At 28.1% G+C, this 27,162-nt stretch overlaps 4 protein-coding genes across 4 annotated transcripts; 1 reads left to right on the forward strand and 3 right to left on the reverse strand.

The window, feature by feature from the left end:
• Positions 1-7,467: 7,467 nt before the first annotated feature.
• On the reverse strand, positions 7,468-12,376 carry LOC112683092 (muskelin). Its single transcript, XM_025553954.1, has 15 exons — positions 12,080-12,376; positions 11,225-11,294; positions 11,008-11,150; positions 10,741-10,942; positions 10,480-10,672; positions 10,163-10,410; positions 9,973-10,086; positions 9,581-9,747; positions 9,315-9,504; positions 9,051-9,245; positions 8,893-8,972; positions 8,668-8,779; positions 8,447-8,586; positions 8,271-8,373; positions 7,468-7,702 (listed from the first exon to the last, which is right to left on the reverse strand). Exons 1-15 carry the CDS (start codon positions 12,202-12,204, stop codon positions 7,538-7,540), a joined length of 2,247 nt encoding a protein of 748 aa, XP_025409739.1. The 5' UTR covers positions 12,205-12,376; the 3' UTR covers positions 7,468-7,537.
• Positions 12,377-12,509: 133 nt separating this feature from the next.
• LOC112683110 (actin-related protein 3) lies at positions 12,510-16,351 on the forward strand. The gene is made up of 8 exons (XM_025553994.1): positions 12,510-12,697; positions 12,789-12,969; positions 13,034-13,190; positions 13,943-14,100; positions 15,362-15,679; positions 15,742-15,960; positions 16,025-16,108; positions 16,176-16,351. The coding sequence occupies exons 1-8, from the start codon at positions 12,654-12,656 to the stop codon at positions 16,269-16,271; spliced, it is 1,257 nt and encodes a 418-aa protein (XP_025409779.1). The 5' UTR covers positions 12,510-12,653; the 3' UTR covers positions 16,272-16,351.
• A 1,845-nt stretch (positions 16,352-18,196) lies between these two features.
• LOC112683111 (armadillo repeat-containing protein 8-like) lies at positions 18,197-20,814 on the reverse strand. The gene is made up of 3 exons (XM_025553995.1): positions 20,353-20,814; positions 19,328-20,206; positions 18,197-19,263 (listed from the first exon to the last, which is right to left on the reverse strand). Exons 1-3 carry the CDS (start codon positions 20,533-20,535, stop codon positions 18,328-18,330), a joined length of 1,998 nt encoding a protein of 665 aa, XP_025409780.1. The 5' UTR covers positions 20,536-20,814; the 3' UTR covers positions 18,197-18,327.
• A 5,000-nt stretch (positions 20,815-25,814) lies between these two features.
• Positions 25,815-27,135, reverse strand: LOC112683112 (probable protein arginine N-methyltransferase 6). The gene is made up of 3 exons (XM_025553997.1): positions 27,046-27,135; positions 26,739-26,975; positions 25,815-26,673 (listed from the first exon to the last, which is right to left on the reverse strand). Exons 1-3 carry the CDS (start codon positions 27,088-27,090, stop codon positions 25,879-25,881), a joined length of 1,077 nt encoding a protein of 358 aa, XP_025409782.1. The 5' UTR covers positions 27,091-27,135; the 3' UTR covers positions 25,815-25,878.
• Between the last annotated feature and the right edge of the window lie 27 nt (positions 27,136-27,162).

Here is a 27,162-nt window from a genome sequence, read left to right on the forward strand (position 1 = left end):
AATTCTTTCATATATTTTAAATTAAAATCTGGCTATGAAAAGAGTGTTAAATTTGTTTCCGCTTTTTGGTCTAAATGCATGAAAAATATGATGTGCTCCAAGCCCCTTAAGGAAGTATTTTTAACGTTTTTTTTGGTCCTGAAATAAGGTACATATCTTTTAATTTTATTATGTTTTTTTTATAGGTATGACAAAATGGCGCCAAAATTTGTTTACACTAGTGTGTAGGTAATCGATTGAATCATCTTCAATTTTGAACTCGTGTACGTTGATTGTTAGAGTTGCAATCATATCCGCCAAGTCAGGTATGTCAATAATATTAGGACCACGAAATTAGGGCATACTCAATGCTCACAAATAATAAGGCTCTACCTCATTGAAGACATTAATTTCCAAGTTCACATCAACAGAGCCATGTATTTATAAGGATGTCGTGTTTAAAAGCAAAATCAGGCAAATTCTAGGCATGGAACAGAAGCTCCTTCACATCATTATTTGTAGCAGTTTTCTCCAAAAACTTAGAAATTATTTGAATGAAAATTATTGTAAAAGTTAAGTAAGGTATTTCGTTTATTTACGACATCATAATTTACTACTTGAAACTTGAGATCAAGTTCGTAACACGTACAATCTTCACCGTATTGGTTCAATCAATTGGATTGAACCGTTATTATTGAGAGATTTAATTTTCCAATGTTATTATTATTATTATTAGTAAATTTATTGCAATATAGTTCAGTATGAACGTATTATAAATTATAATAATTTAGTATTTAACTGTTACTTTTATTTTTTATGAATTTATTTAAAAAAAATGTAAATGGTAATTTTATTTAAAATTATGAATCAGTATTTTGTATACGCGTCAAATGAATTAACTATCATTGAGTCATTGGATTCTGTTCACCCTTTGCTAATGGCTTTGTGATTTATTGTAAATTTATTAATATCACGTGAACAATAGAAGAGTGTGTATGAAAATTAAACGTGTAAATAGTCTAAATCCTCTACAGACTGAATCGCCCTGCAGGATGTCACACGTAGTGTTTCTAAATTATTAAGCATACGAGTCGTTAGCAACAGTTGCCACGTCTGAAATGTGATTATTAGAGTTACCAGTAATAAATGGTAATCAAATTTAATACAGTATAATAACACGTCACCCGTTTAGCTCATATGGCGTTGGATTTATTGAACATATAAAATATACTATAATTATGAAAGTACCGATTCATAACTTATAATTATAAATTTACAACAAAAATGGAAAAAAACCACCTATATTACTTTCTACTGGCTTAAATATATATGAATGGATCTATTTAAGTTTTTAAAAGAAAAATATTCGTGTTGCCAAGAAAAATTGATAAATAAATTCAATATTAATAATTGGGTAATCAAATTATAAACTATAATCTCAGTTCTATTATAAGTACATAACCATTAATATAATTAAGTTTGTCGATACCTTAATTTAGTATTATAATTGACATTTTTAAACATAAACGACTAAAATGCCAGCAATTTGTTCTAAGATACTGAACAGAATATTTATGGTCACTAATCGACAAGCAGCCAAGTCAACAGCGTAACGAGTTTAATTACTATATTTATACATTTAATACTTAATAATGATAGTAATTGTTATGCACTCTTATCTGTTTAACAATAACAATAATTAATTACATTAAGTACATTGTATCGTTGAAATAGGCGGTATTTTCTATTTTTCTTATCGTATTTTGACGTTGACTTTTAGGTACAATGTGCTTCCAGGCAATTGGCATTCGAGTATTTGTTTCAAAAGGTAAGTTATCCTATTAGTTTCAATAATTGTATATGTACCCATTTTGTTTATAAACAGTATCAACTTCTGGTTTTTAAATGTAACATAGTCTATACTAACGGTGCGCAACCTGTTTCGATCCACGACCCTTAAATTAATTTATTTCGATGAGCCAACGGCTGCATTCTACTTGCGTCCCCCAAAAAGTTATCGTATATTTTTCGGGTAGTAAATTCAACAGGTAATTTGCGTCCCGTCTTGTGGACGCAACTCGACCATATTATTTTTTACCTACTATAATAGTCCTGACCGAGATGTGTCCATAAATATTGTGTTATAATAATCATGTACGTATGTAAATTGTGTATATGGTATATAATATCTACGACTATTGATAAATTAATATTATCAACTACTATAGAGTTTCAGTAAGATAAAATTAATTGTGTACCATGACAGTGTCAGTATTTATAAAACTGAATGCTTTGAGAAACCAAGAGACCAGAGAGCTCATTTGATAGATAGGTATATCTTATATTATAATCAATCAGAATAACACAAAGTATTTCGCACTATACATTTCTCAGTACATGTTCACGCTTTCCGTTCTACAGTGTTTGTGGTGTCGAATTAAAATTATTATTATATTTTAATTTTAACGATTTAAAGTGGTGAAAATGTTTAGCTTCAAATTGTGCGCAAAAAAAAGAATTATATATAATAGACGACTATAAAATGCTTGAAAATGAAGTACAAAAAAAAAAAAAAAAAAATACAAAACATTGGAATATGAATATAAAAATAATTCAGAAATAGGTTTATTTCTTATTATTTGTTTTGGTTTACCATTTTTACCTCCAGAAATGTTAAGTGACCTATTTGTCTATGAAATACTTCCAATCGTTCCAGAAAAATATTTAGAATTTACTGACTACAAATAGACAATTATATATCTGAAAATTCTCAATTTCCTCCAACTATGTGGGTATAATGTTCATTTAGTGTATAACGAACAACAAACGCATGTGAAGCATTTCTTCCACATTCAATTCATCTTTTTACTCAAGCCATCCAAATATACATCAATTTATAAATGTTTTAAAATCTTTTCAAATTAATACTTATGTGTTAATGAATAGCGTCATTATTTAATTAATTAATAATTAATAATTATTATTGGTGACCCCAGGTTGAGCATTATACAATCATAATTCACATATTTTCATTGGAAAAAAAGTCCATGCGTATTTAAAATACGAAACACGATTAACTATAAGCTTCTATAATTTTAATTTAAAGTGTATTGATAGTAGATGGGTAAGTGAAGTTAGTGAAACACCAGTCGGTAGAACTCGTGATTATTTTATAAATTCGAGTTTATTTAAATATATATGCATTTAATAATACATTTTCATATCAACGGACGTTGTCTCTCAATTGTCTGTTATGTTATTTTCGACCTGATTCATTTAAACTAGTGATAGGAATTATTTGAATATTCAAATATTCGAATAATTCCCATCATTAATTTAAACCGTTTAAAATAAAAACGAGAAAACCACTGACATCAACTTTAAATGAGACGTATAGTCTCTATACTAATGTCAAACTCTAAATTCAACATTTCCAACTTCGTCACCACTACAGCGTGTGTGTATATTTATGCTAAGTACGGTGTGCAATCCGACAATGACGAGGTACATCAATGCCAACATGTCTCGTCGTATAGTCCAAAACACGATCGCGTATCCGACGCCTAAGAAACCAGTGCACCGTAGTAACAAGCTCAAATCCAAAGCTGAATTCGGACCTTGGTACGAGAGGCACGTGGCGAATGGTTGTATAATTTTAGGTGTACTTTATTTCACCACTGCATTGTTCGTTGCATCGTCGAGTTCCGGCGCTGCTGCAGAGAAGCACTCGTAGAAGGATCTGTGCAACCGAACAGAACCCGCGAACCGGACCGGCAATCATTAGTGACTACAATACGTATTTTGAATTTAGTACGGAAAATAAACGAAGGATACTAAGCAAAAAGTATTTTGTCATGCATATTCTAAGCAAAAATATTTTAACTATAGTATTCTCTGTATAAGAACTCACCGTGCTTACACAAATATGGTAAATAATCCCCGGTACCACTAGATGTGGTCAAAAACCATCGATATTTATTTCGACGTTTTAAAATGTTTATTTTATTATTTTTTTAAATTATTTGTGTAAATGTTTTTTTAAATTGATTAAATCCTTATCCTGACTCACGGAATCTGGGCCATTATCGCCGTCATAACCTGTATGAGATAATTTAGAATTCTAGAAGATTCTATGGTTGAAAACTCGATCCCCCAGGCTTATAAAAATGAACGATTGTCTTTCGTCATTGGGTAACTTTTTTCTCTGCTTGTTTATGCCATGAAAATATTTCGTTTTATACCATCGAAAAAAAATTATTATCATAAGCATGCGCACGGGGGAGGCAGCAGAAAAAAATCACACGGCGTTAAGTCACAAGATCGAGGTGGGTAGCTTTGGTCTCCATGCAACAAGATTAGTCTGTCCAGGAACTTCTCATGCAGCAAAGAGATTGTTTCTCTTTAAGTGTAACAAGTTACGCCGTCTTTTTGTAATCATACAAGAATACCTACTAACCTCAGTAATTTTCTTTGGCCTTATTTGAACCAAATGAACATCAAAAATATTTGGTTTCAACTTGTTACACTTCAAGAGAAACAATCTGCTGCGTGAGAAGTTCCTGGACAGACTAATCTTGTTGCATGGAGACCAAAGCTACCCACCTCGATCTTGTGACTTAACGCCGTGTGATTTTTTCTTATAGGAATACGCTAAATCATGAGTTTATCAGTATAAAGTTCGAAATGTTTTGGAACTTATGCAAGAAATTCGTCATGTCCTTAATGAACTTTATGAAGCATTGTGTTATCCAGTGATGGAAATTTCATTGAAAGAATAATCGCCTGTAGGGCTAGTAGGGAGGGTTATATGTCCGATATTGTTTTTCAATGTTAAACCTTAACTTCTTCCGAAGTGAATGATATATTTATTATGGTTTTTTAAAAGAAATAAGTTTAATTTATAGCAGGTTTAAATCCTGCGTTCTTTCTTAAACACCCTATATATATATAAATGGATTTCTGTCTATTTGTTTGTCCTTTATGTATTCCTAATCAGCTGGACCGATTGCGACGAAATTTGGTACAGAGATATAGTAGACCTATGGGCAGAAGATGGGCTAAGTTAAAAAGTGACAGGCCCAACCCCTGGAGGTACTCAGACATTTTGAGATTTACGATGGAAATTTTTGTTTATAGATTGTTACTGTTGGTTTCAATAATAAAAACAATTAGTTATATAGTATATTTTAACCGTTACCTATCTATATGTATAATAATATACTGCTATTATAATCTCAGGTAACGAATTTAACACAGTTTTTTAATGGGCTACGAAGTGCACGGGTTCAGCTAGTATAGAAATAAAAACAGAAGATATAGGTACATTACGTTTTGTATACGAGACGAGTACATATAATTTTTATTTATGTAACATAATCAAGGAGGCGATTACCCCTCTGTCTCCCTGGCCAGTCCGTCATTGTGTGTAATTGCTAATAATATACGGGATCCGTTTGGCGGCAAAATGTCCTAGACCCTTCGTTCACGTCTCAAACGGAATGTTAAATGTGATTTGTTACATATTAAGCATTTGTGTACTCTATATGGCTAAATAATAATCGTAAGCATCGTATTATAATCGGGGGGGGGGGGGGCAGTCTACCGGTTGGTGCAAACACACAATTATTACATTACACGAGCATTACGATTTTCGTAGTCACTAATAAAATAGGGTATTGAAAACACGTTCGAGTAATTATTCGTATTAACACGACTCAATGTGAATACTAATAATATCGTACACGTATTGTATCTATAACGGTCGTTATTCTGCGAGCGCCGTCATGCCACCGTACGGCGGGTTGGTGCCGCGGCGTGATTGCGCGCAACCGATTTCGTTCGGATCCCGTCTAACATACTGTGCCAGGTTCACGATCTGTGATTTTCGATTTCAATGCACCCGGCATAGGCGTGCACAGAATTTCCAATCAGGTGCAACATTGAGGAACACCTTCAGCAAATATTCCGTCAATAGATATATTGTGTATTCGTCGGCACCAAAAATGTTAAATGTATAATCGCATTAATCGCATTAAACCTTGTAATCGTATCGCGGACATCCAGAAAAACTAAGCAATTGTCTGTCAATGAACTCAAAACTGTATATATACGTGCTTAAAATAATATGGCGTCTCAGAAAGAGCAGATGCATTTCAGGTTGCATGTGGTGCACCCGTGCACGTGCCTATGGTACCCGGTGATGATGTATCTACTGGTAAGAAAAATCTGGCGGAGCAATTATGTTTGGAAAAATATTTTCACTTTTTTTATAACATAGAAATGATAATAACTAAATGGTACTGAGTCTTACATAATATGTAGGTATACTAGTATCCTACACATTATAATGACATAATAATTTCATCATACTTTAACGCTGATTTATCATATGAATAATATGTAAGATGTACACGGATTGAAATAAGTTTGGATCAATTCAATAAACTGTAATATGTTCAACACAATAACCTTACTGTTAATAACATGTGATAATTAAAACATTTAAAATTAACCAGTGTACCTGTGTTATTTTTGAAAGTTGGATTTCTTCGCAGTATTCATGACAATTTATGATCAGAAAATTTTGATTAAATGTTAGTGTTAAATATATTCCTTGTAAAGTTTCATGCATAATGATGCATTTTATGATTCTGAAGGATATAAATTAAAGTTCTACTATTTTTCATAAAGTTAAAATAAAATAGATAATTCAGTTTAAAAGTAAAAATCAAATTTATTTATTTTATAAAATTTCTAATTAATTAACACAATAAAGTATAATAAAATAATAAATATATTTGAATTTTAAAATGTTAAGGATTAATGTTAAAGAGATCATATAAACAAACAAAATAGGTGTTGACAATTAACTAAGTACAAATTTGAGTATACATTTGTATAAAATGTATTGAAAAAAAAAAATAAGCGCATAAAATGGTAAAACAAGAAAAAAAATTAAAACATTTAATTTTATATAGTATCATAAAATATTAAATAAGTATTAATTTATACTGTTTTAAAAATAATTCCAATAAAAATTAAAAAAAAAAGTCTGAATTTCAAAATAATTAACTGTCCACTAAAAAGTAAAACAAGATTGATTATTTAAACTATAGGCGTACCTAATGGAATAGTTACGAAATTAAGATTTAATGTAATTAAAGGTACATTATCAATTGGATATTTTAATAATAATTCTAAATGCTACTTGATAATCATTGTGGGATATTGTATAAATAGGCAACACAAATACCCAAAAAAGTTAGATGAATTAAAAATTAATTATCAAGAATTTGTAATTAATAGTTCATATTATTATACATGAATAATATTTTAATGGTCAAAAAATTAATAACTATTTTGGCAATAAGAATTTTTTTACTTCAAATTTGATAACTGTGTAGGTAAAATGTTAATTTTTAAATTTATTATCAAAATAATAAAAATAATGGAAATAAGTCAAATTATCATTTGATAGAATATTTTTAAAAATAATGTGAGAGTAAAGGAACTAAATAATAAACTAAAACAAGTTTAAGAAAACATTTTGAACACTTAGTTACAGGGGTATCAAGTCAACTAAATTTTCTTTGGGTTGAACCATTGAATTAGGAAAAAAATCACATAATTTATCAAATAAAGTACAACGCCACTCATGTATTTGTTCTGCTACATCACCAGTTTGGTTGTCATCTTTAAACAGCAAAGCTGCAGTTCCCTGAAACTAAACTCTGAGTATTTAACGAGTTTCAAATAATACATATTTTAGTATTACTAGGAATAAGGTGAGAGAATATTACTTTAAATTACTTATTTAAATTATAAATCAAGCAAATAAAATAAATGTAAAGTGTTTAAGACAAATTACAAATATTTTTTAAATTATTTAGATTACTTTTGAATCATGGGTGATGCTGAATCATTAGAATAATATTTTTTAATGTTTTGTTTATTTTTATGAAATAAGTTTTATAAAGTAACTCTAATTAAAAATGATTATATATAAGTTTTGGTATATGTACCATGATATATGGTTAGTCAATAAAAAACATTTACAAAAATACTGAATAAATATAAACAAACGAGTTGGTACACATTTGTGGTAAAACACTTAATTTTAATACAAGAATAATACATTTTAATTTCTAATATATTATTTATATTCTAAATATTTTGATTTTTGTAAGGTAAAAATCATCAAAATACTAAGTTGTTTTTAGAATGTAATATCAACGCTTTCATATTTTAAGAATGCCTACACATCACCAGACATATTTTTTTTTAGAACTTACCTCTCGAGTTTGCTCCTCATCAGAATGATCAATAAGTTCTGATACAGATGTTTGTAAGAACTGCATAGCAGCTATTTTATCTTTTTTTTTTATTTCTTGAAACCTATTGTACAACAATAATTTCAGTGACACATTGGTGAATTATAATCACACATAAAGATGAATTTAACACATACTTAAATTTTCGAATTAACAGCTTGCACTGATTCCTAAGTTTTACATTAGTACATCTATAAACTTTAAGTTCCCAAAAATCATCCAATCTTAAATTTTGAGCATCAGTTTTTCCAGGATTACCACCAAATAAATAGTGAATCTAAGAAGTACATTAAAACATAATTAACATAATGAATTAAAAAAAAAAACTTGTGAATATACATATTAAGACATTATTTACCTTATTTTTTTGATCATATACTAATTGATAGGCAAATCGGGGACATGGCTCCAAATGTTGCATTTTATTCCAATATTGTTCATCAGAATTGTAATTTTTATAGATACAAATCCTGAAAAAAAATATTATTTAATTTATATTATTATATTAACAGCAACACATATAATCAATTTAATATGGATAGTTAAGCATTCAGAACAATATATAAATACATAAAATTCTTACCATTTATTTTGTTTGATAAAATACACCCAAAATGCATTTTGAACTTTATCCTCTCTACGATCTTTTTCTTTACTAAGACTCTTTATTTTAATATAACAAAAATCATACTTTTTAATAAACATTTTTAAAAGCAATTTTTAATTAATTTAGGTACTTACAGATAATACATATATTTCATCATGATCAATATCAATAGTGGCTCGCTGTGTGTATCCCATTGGTGGCTTATCAACAGTTGATGGCATTGGCATTGCTTGAGTTAAACCAGTTTCAATGTCATACCATAAAAATTCTGGACATTTTTGGGCCCATCTCTGACGATGACCACCAAATATATATATACGTCTCATTTTCTGATGAACAAAAAATGTTAGTAAATACATATTTTTCTTAGGCTTATAATTTATAAAAATAGAACATACTGTATGTAATAATATAGAATGTCCACCACGTGAAGCTACAGTTTGTGGGTTATGTGTTAATAGACCATCTTGGACTTTGATTTCATGGAAGGTGTCAGGTAAAATACATGTCCATGTATTAGTTGGTACATGATATTTATAAAAACCAGAAAAGTCTGGATTGTTCTTTTGAGTTTCATCAGATCCACATCTAAAAAAATGTAATTGTTTTTTTTTTTTTACTTTAGGTATCTTATAAGTAAATAATTATTAAAATAAATTCAAACCTGGAGGAAGATACTACAACTCTACCCCCAAACACATAAATAGTGGATGAAATTGAATCCATTACCATTTGGTGATCAAACAATAATTTGGGTCCACCCATTAAATTTGTATCAGCACATATAAGAGTCCAGTGATTTTGTTCAATGTCATAAACATAAAAATCACTCTGTAAAAAATAAAAAGATAATTTAAAATAAAATTAATAAAAAAGAAGAAAAATAATAAATAAATGTTCAAAAGGTTTTACTATAACATTTAATAACATATAATATTTATATATATATATATATATATATATAAATATAATAAATAAATGTTTCGATGTTTAAAGGTAATTTAAAATAAAATATAAAATAAGATAAATAAATTTACAATAATGTGAGAATTATACCTGAGGGTATTCACCAATAAATGATTGAACTTCACAAAATCTTCCTAAAACGAAAATTTGTTTTCTTTCCGTGTCTATACATACCTTGTGACATGATCGAGGACTTGGTCCACCCTATAAATTATAAATGTATCAGAACAATAACTTAACATTTTGTAAAAAATAATAAATATTCTTTAATGCAAATTACATCTTTTTCTACATTGGTTGCAATACAATGCCATATACCAGTTGCAATATTAAAACTCCATAAATCAGATAAATCCTTATGCCCATCCCATCCGCCAAGCAAGTACACATTTCCAGCTGCTGAATCTATACACATTTGATGACCTCCACGCATACATGGTCTTTTATTTCCAGCATTATGATATTCTTTGACCAAATTCCAAATTGGCTTAAAACTTTGACTCTTCATATAACCTTCTAAATAGCCATCTAAAAAAAAAAAAAATTGTTTATTATAGTTGAAAAAAATTTTGTTTTCCACTTTCAAAAACTTTATACCGTTAATTGCTTGATCCATTAACATCTCAGCCATTTCATAATTTCCATTCACAACTATTGTATCATATATTTGTGATAAAAATGGATGTTCTAAAACTATATTAGAGTTTTGTAATAGAGCATTAGCAGCTACATCATAATGATTTCGACGAAAATGTTTAAGACATAATCGAATTAATGTTTCTTCACGATGCTAATACAATACACAATATCAAATTATACAATAAAATAATAATATTATTAATAAATTATAATTCATACTCGATAGAATTTAGTTATTTCACAGGATATAAGGTGAGGGTCATCAATGCCATGTAGTTCAACATACCAAAGGCTATAATTGAAGTTTGAACCCCAAGATTCAAGAGGTTCTAACTTGATGTACCTAACAGGTATCATGGAATTATTCTCAATAGTATGACGTAGATTAAATGTTTCTAAGTCACTATTATTACTGAGACCACTAAAAGAAAAGAAAATGAATATTTAAGTATTATGATATTAAAGAACACTTTATTATTAATTTACCTATAGAGTAATTCAATTTTTGTGTCATCTTCTAATCCACCATAAATTTTGAACCTTTTTAAATTGCATACATGTGGTCGTTCATACTTACCAAATTTTATAGTCTTAACAATTGAAGCATTTTGTAGCTTTAAGATTAAATACTAAAATATAATAAATATATAATGTAAAAATATATTTGAATAGATCTATATACATTTATATTAAAGAAAAATACTTGTGGTGGACTATTGGATATCGAAGACCATCTGGAACTTTGATCTTCCTGATTATTTTGTAAAATATTTCTGTAAATATTTAACAGTTAAATTTTAAATTTTGATTTGTATTAATGCTTCTTCAGCAAGTTTAATCAAACATAATATGTAAACAAATAATAGTATGTTTAGTTATCAATCTAAATACTAAAAAATCATTTTTAATGTACCTATGTAAATTAATGTATACCATTTTAATAAACAAAACATAACCAAAATACTTTGGTAATTTAATTAATAAAAATTGATTTAAATATGAATCATATTAATGATTGTTTGATTAACAAATGGTACACTGCTTAAAGTGATTAAGAATAAAATATAGATATGTACATTATTTTTATACATTAGAAATTAATGATTAACAAACACCTATAAAATTCAAAACTAAATACACTTTATTAAGTTTATAATAAACCAACCTATTTAGGTATTATTTGACACTTACACATTCATTAGATAAACAATTACCATTAACATTTATACACACGGCAATTTGTACTAGTGATGAAATATAAGATTAATGTGAACGATTAAGACACACTTTTAAAATTAAAAAATTAAATTTAATACCTTAAAAAAATATTTGCTTATTTTGTAGATTTGGTTTCCTCAAATAGTACACGATATATTTCACATAATACGTTTTCTTAATTGTATAAAAATTTAAAATTACAATAATCTAATACATGCACTTAAATACATTTTAATGAAATGAAATTTAAATACTGTAAAAATAGTACCATTAAACAGCATTGACATAAGATTGATTGTTTTTTATTATTAATAGGTAACAGGTATGTCGCAATCCTTACTCTGGTATATAAGTCGGCAGATAACTCGAATAGGAATGTATTGAATACGATAATTTCTTGCAAGGATCGGAACTGGTCGAAGGTTCGTCCATTTTTAAACACGATGATGACAAAGTGTTGGGCATATGATTTTCGATCGTTCGACAATCGTACTTAGTAATTGATTACACTGAGAAACAATCGTTAATGGGTATTCGATTTTTGCCGAAATACATTTACAGTTTACAGCTTCAAGGACTATCAAGTCTAAAAGGGTAAACGGATCAAAATTTCCACAAAAGTTATTAAATAACTGTGGTTTCATGATAAAACTGAGATATCAATTCGTTGATAGTACATTCGGTCCGATAATAGCCGATTTCTCTTCCACGGGAAAAGTATTCGATTCTGTACGGTTATCAGCAAAATATGACTCACGTTCGGCTTGATAATCTATGACAAATAATGAATAAAATTAAACAGAATTTTCCGATATCTGTAGGTTTTTTTTTCATTACGTTTTAGTTTAATGATTAATTTGATATTTTAGTGTACTCTTATTAGACTGAGTAAATTTAATTCGACTGCGAACAGTATGCTTGGTAGACTACCACCATGTGTTATCGACGTGGGCACTGGGTGAGCGTGATCAGTCCTTTTGATGCGACCATCTACAATGTGGTATAAGTTATTCATAGCTTAACGAACGAACATTTTTGTTATGATGCAGGTACACGAAGTTGGGCTTCGCTCCCAACAAAGAACCACAGATGATAATCCCGTCAGCGATTGCCATCAAGGAAACTGCCAAGGTGGGCGATCAGACGGTTCGTCGACTGACAAAGGGCGTGGAGGATTTAGATTTCTACATAGGAGATGAAGCGTTCGATGCCAAAGGATATTCTGTTAAAGTACTGTCATGTTATTTTTCGATTGAAAACATTTAAATTAAATTGGTTAAATAAAATTATGTAGTATCCAGTAAGGCATGGATTAGTTGAAGATTGGGATTTGATGGAAAGGTTTTTAGAACATTGCATATTTAAATATTTAAGAGCTGAGCCTGAAGACCATCATTTTTTACTTACTGAACCACCTTTAAATACTCCAGAGAATCGTGAATATACTGCTGGTAAGTCAATCATTGTTATTAATAAGAATTATTATATTATAAATATTGTTTTTAAATAGGTATTCTATTTTTATTTTTTTTTTCAATACTGTCTTAGGTTCTAAAATGTTATTAAAAATGGTATTTCAAGAATTTAAGATGTTAAGCATTTTTTAATTTATTTAAAAATAGTATATTCTAACAATGGGTTTTCAATGTTTTTTTTTTTTATATAATATGATTAGTAATGATTAGAGCAAAGGATTTATAGCATTTGTATATTTGTTTTGCACAATCACAAAAATAGCAGAATATGGATACAAATATGTTTCATGCTTTCACAAAGCTAGTCTTGAAATTTTATTATGCATATAAATGTATATTTTGAGCTTTTTTGTTTTTAAGAGCATATTCCATTTTATACTTTTAGATGTATATTTCAAATAATGTATAATTTCATCATTACTTTTCTGACAATGTTCTAATTTGATCTAATATACAACCAAAATACTGTCGAATCAAGTATAATTTAAAATTTTGATCATATAATATGGTTGTTGACTGTTCTCAGATGTATTGTGATGTTAAAGTAGGATGTGAAAAACGATTTAATTTCACACAATATTTAAATAATTTATATATTTTATAAATTAATTGCTTTAAAAAAAATATAAGAGTGTATTTTTAGTGCATATTTAATGTTTTTTTAGAACTACTAGTCCTCTGCCCTAGTAATGAGGTAAACGATTAATTTAGTTTAATTTTTGTATTAGAAATAATGTTTGAGACATTTAATGTTCCTGGTCTTTACATTGCGGTACAAGCTGTATTAGCATTATCTGCCTCTTGGAAATCACGACCTGTTCATGAACGAATATTAACAGGCCTAGTAGTTGATAGTGGAGATGGAGTTACCCATATTATTCCTGTAGTAAGTACACTATTTTTTCAGTTATATTTTGAAATTGCAGAGTTTATAATTAAATTATTAATATTTTATTTCCATTAGTTATTTTAGTAGAAGTTATGAAATTGTTAATAAATAATGATAGAAAGTAAATATATCTTTATTATTTACAATTATTGATGAGTGGTACATTTGATCAGTTTTTATGTGAATTACATTTTCTTTGTATAAAATAAGTTGTAATTGCAATAGATTAAACATTTATTTAAAATATTTAATCATACTTAATATTACATTTTTAACATTATAACATAATGAAAAATATATACCTTTGATATATATTTTAAATTATAATTGATTAATTCAAATACATTCAAATGTTATTTTATACTATAAACAGAAATGTAATAAAATTGAAATTAAATGTATAGAATACATTGGTAAAAATTATAATTCATGTTTTATTTTGTTTTGAAATGTAAACTACTTAAAAAATTTAAACAAATAAAAATAATTAGTTAATTACTAGTTATCTTATTAATTATTATTTCTTTATTTTACAAGTTAATTTTAATAGCAAATTTTTAATATCCTGTGTGTTATTATTTATATATTGGATTATTTATGAGTATATAAAATATACCTTAATGAAATATTTTATCCAAAAAATATAAAGAAACTAAATTAATATTTAAATTTATATGTATGTACAAAGAAATGTGAAAAATAGAGTTCCAAATTCCATTAAAAACCAAATTTTCATATTTGAAAATGCAGTACAACCTTATTAATCTAGAATAATTGGGGCTCTAGGTTGTCTAGATTAAACAAAATAATCAAGAATCGTAAATTATATTTTTAAAAAAAATTTATTGTTTATTTTACTATACTTAAAATACTTTAGTCTATATCATATACATATATCTAACAATATTAAATCTAAAAAATAATATATAATTGTATTATAATCATTACATACAAATTTGTAAAACTCGTTTTCATATTTATTTTAATCTACGTCATAAATTAGCGATCACATACATCATTACGTATTACAAACGGTTGTCCAGATTAAGCGAAGTTCAAACTAATGAGGTCCGGATTTATGAGGTTTTACTGTATTTTTATTTTTATTTTTAATATTAGGTATTGGTTCTATAGATTTGTGCAATTTTTTTGTGTATGCATACATTATTATACTTAAATTATGAATACATATATTTAGAATTTTTTATTTATTATGTCATGTAAATAGTTAATTTGAATATGAAAACCAATGTTTTAGGCTGAAGGTTATGTGATTGGAAGTTGCATTAAACACATACCAATAGCTGGTCGCAATATCACATATTTTATTCAGTCGTTGTTGAGGGAAAGAGAAATTGGTATTCCTCCTGAACAAAGCTTGGAGACTGCTAAAGCTATTAAAGAGCGTTATTCCTACATTTGTCCAGACATTGCTAAAGAATTTGCCAAATATGATTCAGAGCCATCTAAATGGTTAAGGAAGTATGATGGTATAAATAGTGTTACAAAACAGCCATTTTCTGTGGATGTTGGATACGAACGATTTTTAGGACCTGAAATTTTCTTCCATCCTGAAGTATGTGTGCTCTTATTATATGTTAAATATAAAATTAATTACTTAATTATGTTATTTTGTAGTTTTCAAATCCTGATTTCACTACACCTATTTCTGAAATGGTTGATACAGTGATACAAAACTGTCCAATTGATGTGCGCCGACCACTGTATGATAACATTGTACTTTCTGGTGGTTCAACTATGTTTAAAGATTTTGGTAGACGTCTTCAAAGGGATATCAAACGTGTTGTTGATGCTAGATTAAAACGTAGTGAAAAAATAGCTGGCGATAATTTGAAAGTAAAATTCACTTATGATTCATATAATAATCTATTACTATAACTTTTGTGTATATTTTTTTTAGCCTAAACCTATTGATGTTCAAGTTTACACTCATAATATGCAGAGATATGCTGTTTGGTTTGGTGGTAGTATGTTAGCTTCATCGGTACGTAGATTTTTTGATATTTCATTAAATTTTCACAAATATATTATCAACATTATTTATTTTATAGCCTGAGTTTTATACCGTGTGCCATTCAAAAAAAGATTATGAAGAATATGGCCCAAGTATATGTAGACATAATCCTGTTTTTGGAACTATGATGTAGCCTTTCATCTATGACTGGGTTACAACAATTCAAATTAAATTAAAAAAAAAAAAAAACATTCAATATTATTATTATTTATTTATACATATATATAATTTTTTTTACTTATTAAAAATATAAAATTAATATAATTTATGTTAATTATTAATTATTTTCATTATATTATGTGGACTCCAATCCAATATTGGTAGAACACAATTCTCATTTTGTAATTTTCATATTGTTATTGACGACGATCATGATATAATATTGCCATTGTATGGAATTTATTAATCATTACCATACATGCTTCATAAGGAATTGAATTAGACAATGATGTGCAAGTAAAGTAACTCTTCCAAATAATTATATTGTTTGTTGAAATAAATTATGGATATTATTATTATGTTATTTTATTGCTCAATTTTTGTAATTAATGCTACATACATTTTATGATATTGTAGTGCAATAAAATCTTAATGATACATTTTGATTAACTTAAAGATTCTAAAAGTTGACTTCTTACAAAAAAATATTACATATATTAATATATTTATTTCTAATCAGTGCTCAACTTGAGGGGGGACGGAGTACTTCAACCAATTTTCAGAAATTTTAGCGTCCCCCTACTATTATTACGCTATAATCATAACGCTTAGCCAGTTTTGGGGACATTCTTTTTTTTAAAGTAAATAGAGTCCCCTTTTTTAATTTTGCCAAGTCGAGCACTGTTTCTAATACGTTACTGAAAAATATTAATAATTAAAAACTTTTGAGTCTTTATCATAACCACGAATGTTAAAATAGCTTAAAAATTAAAAGATCATATTAGATTTATAATTTATACTTGTAGTAATAAAATATAGGCCTTTTAAATAATTTACAATAATTCTTTCAAAAAAATTCAAAGATAAAACATACTATATTATATTTATAATTTATGCTTGTAATGACTAAAAAATTTTTCAACTTCCCCACATCTCCAGTATGAAACTTAGCGGTTTTCACCATACCTCCAATTCAAAAACTCATTGTATTTTATGAGTGGTTAATTTTTTTGTAGAATTAAATATTCAATATTTTTAAACGACAACTGTGAAACAATAAAACAAAGGAGTACAACTGTGGTACTATTTACTAATACATTGTGACACTAAACAATCCACGGGTTTGCATATCCTATCGTTGTTGAATATTGTGTTCATTTCTAATCTAGATATTTTTATTTTTATTTAATTATTATATCTTGTCCATCCAGAACATTGAATAGTCCAGCTATAAAACTGATTGTGATTAACTGTATTTTAATAACTTATAAGTAATATTATTACTATAGATAAATAATAACAATAATAATTTTAAAATAATGTATTTAGCTATTTTGGATAGCTAAGATATCTTTTAGTTATTATGCAGTCGTTATTTTAACATTTGCTATTGTGATTTTACAGTTTTATTGTGATTCCAAACTTTTTAATAAGTGAAAATTATTTATTTATTGCCTTACTCATGGCCTGGTCATTGAATTCTCTAAGTCATGCATAATTATTTATAAAGATAAAATAATTTAGTTAAGAATATCTACTTAGGCAATAGTTTAAGATAATTTTTCTTACTACACTATTGGAGACAAAAATGATTATAAATTACTTATTTCCCTCGTTAATTATTGCACATAATTAGCAATAAAAACCAATTTTTTTTTACTTTATTTTAAATACAATATGTCAGATGTAAACAAAGTATTAATTTATTCAGTAATAACTTTTGAAGTTGTACATGAGTCATAAAATGAAAAGCGCAAAAGTACAAATTTTAGATAAATTAAAATAAATATGTATAACTAAATTATAATAATTAACAATAAAAATAATAAAAGTCATACAGTACATTTTGAAAGAATTTAAAAGTAAATTATTAAATATATTTAATAAAATATTGCCTTTCATTAATTATAATCAATTATGAAATTAAAACAAAATGATCAAAAATTATAGTTATAAACTTTTTTCTTTTTATATAAAGAAGTACCTACTTAAACACCAACAGAAGGTGGTGAGTTGTAACAACTAGTTTGTCAAGAGTCTGAAAACTGTGTAAGGGCAGTCTTTACTTTATCAAACAACAGAGAATCTGATGTTGATATTAATAGCTGTAAAAGTTTAAAAATACCCATTTCCTTTAATTTGGCTTGTCTATCAGCTGCGCCACTATCTTCTTTCCACACAAGATTTGAAACACAAAATATAGCAGCTGCTTGTAATTTAGCATTGACATTTGTCATGTATTCTTGTATTTTTTTTAGTATTTCATTATTTCTCATAATATAGTCTTTAGCAATATCTCCATCAGCAATGTTGGCCAAAATACACAATGCCTGTTCTTTGACCTCAGGCGAGTGATCGCCTTCAAGTATCATCATGACAGCCTGAATTATATCACTGCCACACAGACTCATTATGTAATCAATGTGTGGTTTCGTTGACAGCAAATTCCTTAATAGACCTAATGTCTTCATTAATATATTGTTATGTGAATCAGATAACAAAGTAAAGATTTGATTAGTTCCCAAAGTACTCAAGATTTGTGATTTTATTTTTTGTTCTGCTTGAAATGCCATGTTCATCAAGGCCCAAATTCCATTAAGTCTTAATGAATGATCGTCTCGTTTTGTTAAACTGCAAAATAGTTCAATAGCTCCTGATTCTAGAATTGGCTCTTTGGATGGTGAGAATTCTAGTAAAAGATTACATAGCGTAGAAGAAGTGACACTAAGAATTTCATCTGAAGCACCTTCTAATAGACTCATTAAAGGTTTCCAAACTGAATGATCTTGAAAAGTGGTACGCAATTGCTGTACAGAACGTGACAATGAATGTAAACATCGAACTGCAGCCAATTGGACTTTAGGACTAGGATCTTTAAGACCTAATACAATATGATCAATTAAGTTATCAGTTTCAATTATTCGTTTACGGATTTCTTCATCATTTGCTCCCAGAGATGCAAAAACCTAGAAAAAAATTAAATATCTTCAATAGTATAATTTTAAAAAAAGAGTTAAGATTTATCATTACTTTGAAAGCAGCTTGCTTCATTTCTTTAGCCCTATGTTCTCCAAAGGCACCTCCATATTCCCCTGATTGATGTACTGGATAGTTGACAAATTCTGCCAATGTTTGTAACAAATGATTTGATATACTCGCTAATGATTGAAGTTCAGCATCATCCTCAATGAGTACGGCTAAAATTTCTGCTGCTTCAACACGATGTTCCCATTTTTGATCATTCTGGCATAAGCGTACAAGAGTAGGTAATGCTCCAAACATTACTTTAGAATCATTGACTTCTAATGCTCCAGCACGATAAAGACATGTAATGCATTTAGAAGCAGCTAATCGCATACTAGTGGGTCGATCTCCACTTCGCATAGAATCTAACATTTCTGGAATTTTTTCACCATTATATACATTATTTGCAAGAGCAGTAGAAATAGTTGGATTATCTTGGCATACACGAGCTAAACATTTCAATGTAGCAATAGACAAATCATCCACATTATTTTTAAGTAAATTATATAAAATGAAACCAATTCCTGCTCCCCATAACATATCTTGATGGACTGTTGTACGACAAGAATAAGACAGTATAGACATGGTAGAAATACTATTACTGCAAGAATCTTCAATGGTTTGAACCAGTTTCTTTACAATGTCTAAATCACTAAACACTACAGAATAATCAGCAAACGGATATTTCAGAATAGTACATAAACAACGGAGACATGATTCACAAAATTTTGCATCATTATATACATAAAAAACTTTGAGTATGTGCGAAACAACATTGGCATCTACCAGGGCCTTTACTTGTTCTTCAGTGCCTTTGGCCAATGAACCTAATATCACAACAGTTTCCAAACGAATGTCTGGAGTTTTCGATTCATCAGATAACACCTGCAAGATAATAAAATATAAAAAGGTAATAGTGTTCAAGTTATAATTTAATCGAAAAGCATTACGTGCAGCCAGACAAACCTCCAATTCAGTTCCACATTAGCAGAGGTCTATCTCACGTATACGAAAAAAAACCTACGAATTACCTGTAAAAGCCTTGGTACTATGCCGTTTGCGATGACAATGCCTTTCTGACGGTTACTACCCATAATGGAGTTTTTAATGAAGTTAAGCGCCTGGTAGCACTTTGCGTGATCCTGCGTATATAAATTGTCAATGTAGTAACGCGATGTTTCAGCGTTCATGACGAATATCGGATGCGACACCATAATTGTAATTTAATAACAACAATAGTCGTAATTATTATAGTACTACTAAAGCTGTGTTACTCAGACCCACACAGTTCGATGTCCTCGCTCACTCGTCCTTTTGGTCAGAGGAGGAGTAGGCCAAGAACAGTATCATCACAGAACTAATCATTGGCAAAGCAACTGATGAGTTCAAAAGGGTAAAAGCAGAATAAAAAATTTAAACATAACATTAAAAACAAACATGAAGCGCACAATGAATTGATAGTTAAATCACATTATTCGCATAAAGATAATGATGCTTACAGAAATATTGATATAAATACTTATTCCATTCTCATTGGTTGCACGCTTATCACTTAAAGTATATAATTTATAGCTAATAATAATATTATTGTACAATGGAGTCACGAAGGTTACATTTATATATTACTTATATGACAAATTAAATATAAATCTCATTAATATATACAATTTAATTTAGGTATTAAACAGGCAATATCATTTACTAATGACGAAACGTATATGTAATGCGCTTTTGTTGAAATAATAATGTCACATTACCCTAATCGGTTAGCCACAGGGGCGGAGTGGGACTTTATTTCGGGTCTGGAAAATAAATTTTACCGAATCAGCTGATTACTTTAGGGATTAACATTTAGACAAATTTGAAAAAAATTAAACTTTGATCTATCAAATAGTTCATAAAATTCACAAATACATTTTTATATATAAAAACATATACATACTAATGTCATAAAATAGTATAATTTAATAAATATAACTTATAAGAGTAATATACGAGTAGAAATATTTTTAGATTTTTTACAAAATTTATTTATTATCATATTATTATCTAAACTACAGAGAATTTTTTTTTTCGATGGTCATCAACATGAATTACTCCAAGTGTTCGTTTGCCATTGAATTTCTAACACGGTTTTTTACATATTTTAAGTAGAAAATGACCTTTCATAGATCAGTTGGGTTACCGGTAAAGTTAGTAAGTACTGATAAGCAATGGATAAAGTAGGATAAGCATTAGAATAAAGATTGTACTTTACCAATGCAGTGTAATAACAAATGCTACCGTTTTCACATGTTTTATATGGTTTTGATATGTTTTTTTCTCATTTTCATTTTCTGTGTTACTGTTTAAGTACAAGTACAGTTCTTCGGTATATTCGTCATCTACAGATTTCTTTAAATATTTCCAAGATATTGAAAAACTTAAAATTTCTCTTTAAAAAAGACTTGTAGGTTCATACCCATTACTATACATAGCTGTGGCGCACGCAGAGGGGGATTAAGGGGTTGTAAACGCCCCCGAAATGTTCTCCGGTGTCTAGGTTAAATTGCACTCCGATCGTGTTATAATATGCGCGAAGCCGGATTAAGCACCTATTGGACCTCGGGGTTGAAATTTTATATTGGCCCTTTTGACAAAACATGCTTTACAAAGCCGATTGCTATGCTCGCAGAGTTATACATTTTTTTTAACTATTTCACAAATTGTGAATTGCATTATAAAATTATAAAATTAATAGGTATATACAATTTATGTCTATAAAACTACTAATTTTAGTATGATAAAAAATGTGTATCAGCTTAAAATTGTTTGGGCCTCTTTCACTTGGGTACTCGAGAGGGCCCCGGGGCTACCATCCCGGCTAGAGCCCCTTAATTCAGCCTTGAATATATGGTAGGTACCCTGTGGTGTAATTCGGAAAAAATATCAGGGGTTACTAAAGATGCACAAACCCGTGTGGTTATTATAAATCTGTATAATTCTTCTTAAATATAAATACATTTTATTAAGAACTATAAATTTTAACTTTTTTATAATTAATACATAACCACAAGCATCATATTTATTTAAATTTTAAATCCCATAATATTTTATAATTATAATATAATTACAACCGATATATCTGATATTATATAATTTATTTTTAAATTAAAACTTCTATGTCGCGTATTGTTATTGTCTCAATTTTATCATTCTCCAAATTTTTTTTATTTCATAATTATTTAACTAAATAATTAATTACTTATTTAAATTTTTTTACTATCTAGCAATAAATCATAAATATGGAATTTTCAGGGGTTGCAAAATAATACTTTTGCAACTCCTACATTATATTTGGAGTCGCAAGTGCGATCTCTTGCGACCGCCTAATTACGCCACTGAAGTACCCCCTCGATTATGAAGAACTCGATGACAGCGGCTGCGTCCTATGTGTCTAGGATATTTTTACCGTCCTACCTGCGGCGACACTGTCCACCATTGTCGTTCCACCGTTATATAACAATACATATTCAAATACCCGTGTCTAATTTCGTATTAATTTCGGGTCGATTCATGTATACTTATGTGTACACTTATCTATGGATCGATCTGTCTACCGGTGTGACAGCGTAACGCAGGTAAAAATTTGCTGCAGTTCTACCACAGATTTTATAAAAATATATTATATATCTACCTTCATCATGTTTTCTGTGTACTGCGCGCGGTACGTTTAGTCGTTATCCCTCCCAATACTCACATGTAAACTTGGGGGACGTCAACAAAATTATTTTTAAAATCGTACGAAATCACCCGGAAATAATTTCGTACCACTCCGCACCTAGAACGGAGGTCCCGAGTCTAATGTACGTGTACGTAAACTTTATCAACAGTATTTTGTCCGTGCAAACGTAGTTAACCGTTTCAGTTGGTAAAATGTTTTAAAATTATTGATCCGTAAAATAGGATTTAATACCTCCTGTCGTTCTTTTTTTTTTTTTTTTGTTAGGAAACACCATCTGCTCGTTTAAACCATCTGAGAGTTTCCAGCGCTAAACATTCTTGTCTGTGCAGTATTCACACAGAAATATTCAGTATCACATTGAAAATGGCAATTAATGCTACCATAAAAGTATTTAATTAGATTTTGTTCTCAATTAAAATTAATTGTATTGTTGTCTTATGTAGTGAATTCTATTGAGGTGCTAGTCAAGAACTACAGAAAAACAATATTCTTCAAGTTCGTCAAAAAATAGAAAAAAAAATAATGGCAATATAAGGTGTTCAAGCCATAGTAAGTAGCTTGTCAAAATATTAATATGAGTTTTACATTTTTATTTTTGGTGTTTTGGAAAACATACATATTCCAATGTACTACTTTAAGATTGGTCTGACCAGAGTAATAGCAAAAATGATTTATAAGAGTAAATGGAACAAAGTATATAAATAAAAGTAAAAAATCATGGATACCTAGCTGATAAATATTTTATCGTAACATTTTCTACTATATAATTATTATTTCAGTTTTTATGATATCAAATATACCAAATTTTGTTTTGACAAGTTAGTATTGAACTAATTTAGTTGATAAACTATGATTTGGTATTTCTTCAAATACAACTAACCACAACTTTTTATTCAATTATTTTAAAAGTTTTTACTACATTTTAACGAATATTGTTCCTTAGAATATTTGTTTTATTTTTTGTTCAATTATATCAGAATAGTAAATCTATGATATACTTACACTATTTTTAATTGTTATCTGGACTAATAATGAGTTAATTTACTTATAAAATTAATTGATTTTTGATAAGTAATAAAGCTCATGTCAATTACAATTAATTTATGAACCATAAGTTAAAATCTTGCTGTTTTCTAAATTTTCCATTATTTAACTTGCAATTTCCATTTTGATACATCAAAAAAAACTTTAAGGTGTTTTGTATATAGTTAATTTAATTTTAATATCTTAATTTAGTTATTAATTTTTCATTAATATACTAACCTGTATAAATAATCCTAATTTTTTTATTTCATACAGACAATCAAAAGGCACTTCAATATGTTTACTTATTGCATCAAATCTGTGCTGTCTTTGGATTAAACCACAACTACTTATGTTCTCTTCATGAGGATGATAGATGACTTATGGACTACTTATCTTCAAATACGTGAAATCTATTGATAAAGAAAGAATCATCTCAACATAAAGAAAAAAAAAAATTAATAATTATTAATTTATGTTTACATTTTTTCTCAAAAGATTCACTTTAATTACCTACTTACAGTTTTCATTCTCTTTATAAATATAATAATTTTATCTTGATTCAATAAAATTGTTTATATCATTAAGATATTATTGATTACATATTTAAAAATTAAAATCTATTTTGTTGAAAAAATTCTTACAAAATTTATAATATTTAATAAATATTTTTATTTTTGATAAATATCTTAAGTATTAACTTATAACAATTTTAGTCCTATCTAGTCGCAAACTAGAGAACAGAAACATACGCCATACAAGAAGTAAGATAATATGTAAATGAAATCATTTAAATTAAATTTGTAGACTAAAAAAATTAACTTTTAAAATTATAACAATTTTATATTGAAGGTTAAGTACAACTTTAAGATTGCTTGAAAAAATTTGAAATATATTTAAAAGTAAGAACATTTTGAAATACAAATTAAAACAATGCTTATTTTAATATTTAAAATTTGGAATTATATTATAATAAAATTACAAATTTAACTGATATGAAAAATAAAAAACAGTTTAACAATAAAGAAATAATATTTGGAAAATTTTAAGTAAATAATTAAAATAACTTAAAAGTACTATAAAATATAAAAAAAAAATGTATTTCTAATTTTATATAATTTTATTAAAAGTCAATAGTTTATTGTATTACTAATTATTTTGGAAATTTTTATTTCATATTACAAAAATATGAGACCTGAAACTACAATTCTAAATATTTAAAATATCTTAAACCCTTAACAAATATTTTAATGTAAATTATTATTGCTATAGTAATTAAATTAATAATAATAGTCTTTTGTGTTAATAATTATATTTTAAATTTAATACAAATAATAATTCTGTTTAATATAATTTATATTTTTAATTTAAAACTTGAATTAGAAATAAAATATTTACTCATATTTATTTATCTATAAATTAATTAATTTTTACTTATATGAATTTTTTTTCATTACCCTAGCATTTAAAAAATATTCTTTATATAGCCATTCTGGATCTTTCCAAAATTGTATTTCAACAAATATCTTTTCAATAATATTGGTAATGTTGATAAAATATGTCATTGTTATTCAACATTTAAAAAAAGATTTATTTTCAAGTTGTTGGTGTGTTTATTAATATTTAGTCTTTAAATTTCTTAATTATATCAATAATATAAAGTATAATTACTTAAACAAAATTACTTTAACAAAAATTGATAGTCTACTCACATTGTCTTTTATAGTAAACAAAATTTTTTATTTTAATAACAAATTTATTAACAAAAACCATTGCTATACATGAATAAACATTATATCTTGATTTAATTTTAATTGTCATCAATGCTATTTGTGCTATATGCTATAGATTGTTCATCATCATCATCTGATATATTTTGTGTAACTGATAAAAATGTTTTAATAATTTTACATTTAGTTTGATTACAATCGCATGGATTTGGATGTGGCTCCTGTGTGGCATCCAGCATTTCTAAGTTAATACTATAATGTCTTGAATTTGGACTGTTGCGTTTAAATTGTACATTAAACATTATAGCTTCACCTTCTTCTACCTCTATTTGTGTAGGCAATACAATTATAGTTTGTTTCCAGTGTGTTTGTGGTGCACCAGGTGCTGTGCTAAGAGTATTATCAGGATTTGGAAACTGGACATCAAACCAAAAACATACTCCTTGATAAATCCCGCTCTTGTCAACTATGGTTAAATAACGCTGTGCAATTATTTCATCTAGGTGTTGTATTTGACAATGTTGAAGATCCAATTCAATAATAGGACTAACGTTTTGAGAAAGTATATTCTCTAGTTGAATACTCATGATTTTTGGTTTATTTAAATATAAATTGCGTAAGGCTTGTGCGAACGATCTCATTTTGATCCCACAAACATTATCCCATTCGGAGTAAAAGTCAGGTAACATGCATGGAGAAGCATACAAAGTGCAATGAGAAGGGAACATTAATCCTTCAGGTTTCAAAAATTTATCTCGTGCTATCAAAACACTGTCTAACATGCTCTCGTGCAACATGTAGAATCCCATCCACTCGGAGACAATAATGTCCACTTTATGGGGTAGTGTGACATCCTCCACTTTGCTGTAGATCACCTGTAAATTAATATTAGAAAAATAATAAGAGTAATGAACCCGTTTACATTTTATGTATTACACACTTCAATAATATCAGAAAAATGGTTTTCAGCTACAAGTTGCCTAGCTAAATCAGCTGTTCTGCTGGCTTCAACAGCAAACACCCTAGAAGCTCCAGCCTGTGCACAGAATATGGACAATACTCCAGAGCCAGCTCCCACGTCCAACACGGTTTTACCCTCGAATACAGCTTGATTGGATAAAATTGCATTTTTATACGTCTCAGTCCTGGCCGAATCTTGTATCATTAATTTATGAACCTGAAATACATAGAATACGCTGAGAACAGTTTTCAGATGATTTAGTGCTAGTCCAAGAAGTAAAATTTACCTCCAGATCTTCATAACTGGAAAAATATGAGTCCATACCAGACATGTTGATTTATTGTTGTAGATCGTTGTGTTTGAAAATATTCGCGCGTGTCAATTATAACCTGCAATAGTTGGT

Source organism: Sipha flava, unplaced genomic scaffold (assembly GCF_003268045.1).
Source record: "Sipha flava isolate LNK unplaced genomic scaffold, YSA_version1 219_pilon_pilon, whole genome shotgun sequence".
Classification (NCBI taxonomy): Eukaryota; Metazoa; Arthropoda; class Insecta; order Hemiptera; family Aphididae; genus Sipha; species Sipha flava.

Coding starts and splice junctions, on each gene's coding strand:
- LOC112683092 (XM_025553954.1), bottom strand. CDS start 12,204: ATGCCCAACACTTTGTCATCATCGTGTTTAAAAATGGACGAACCTTCG. Junction 10,673..10,740: donor AAATAACTAAATTCTATCGA/GTATGAATTATA, acceptor GTATTGTATTAG/CATCGTGAAGAAACATTAAT. Junction 8,973..9,050: donor ATGAAATATATGTATTATCT/GTAAGTACCTAA, acceptor ATTAAAATAAAG/AGTCTTAGTAAAGAAAAAGA.
- LOC112683110 (XM_025553994.1), top strand. CDS start 12,654: ATGCTTGGTAGACTACCACCATGTGTTATCGACGTGGGCACTGG. Junction 13,191..13,942: donor GAATCGTGAATATACTGCTG/GTAAGTCAATCA, acceptor TTTTTGTATTAG/AAATAATGTTTGAGACATTT. Junction 15,961..16,024: donor TAGCTGGCGATAATTTGAAA/GTAAAATTCACT, acceptor TATTTTTTTTAG/CCTAAACCTATTGATGTTCA.
- LOC112683111 (XM_025553995.1), bottom strand. CDS start 20,535: ATGGTGTCGCATCCGATATTCGTCATGAACGCTGAAACATCGCGTTAC. Junction 20,207..20,352: donor TAGTACCAAGGCTTTTACAG/GTAATTCGTAGG, acceptor ATTATCTTGCAG/GTGTTATCTGATGAATCGAA. Junction 19,264..19,327: donor TGAAGCAAGCTGCTTTCAAA/GTAATGATAAAT, acceptor ATTTTTTTCTAG/GTTTTTGCATCTCTGGGAGC.
- LOC112683112 (XM_025553997.1), bottom strand. CDS start 27,090: ATGTCTGGTATGGACTCATATTTTTCCAGTTATGAAGATCTGGAG. Junction 26,976..27,045: donor CCAGTTATGAAGATCTGGAG/GTAAATTTTACT, acceptor TATGTATTTCAG/GTTCATAAATTAATGATACA. Junction 26,674..26,738: donor ATTTTTCTGATATTATTGAA/GTGTGTAATACA, acceptor ATTAATTTACAG/GTGATCTACAGCAAAGTGGA.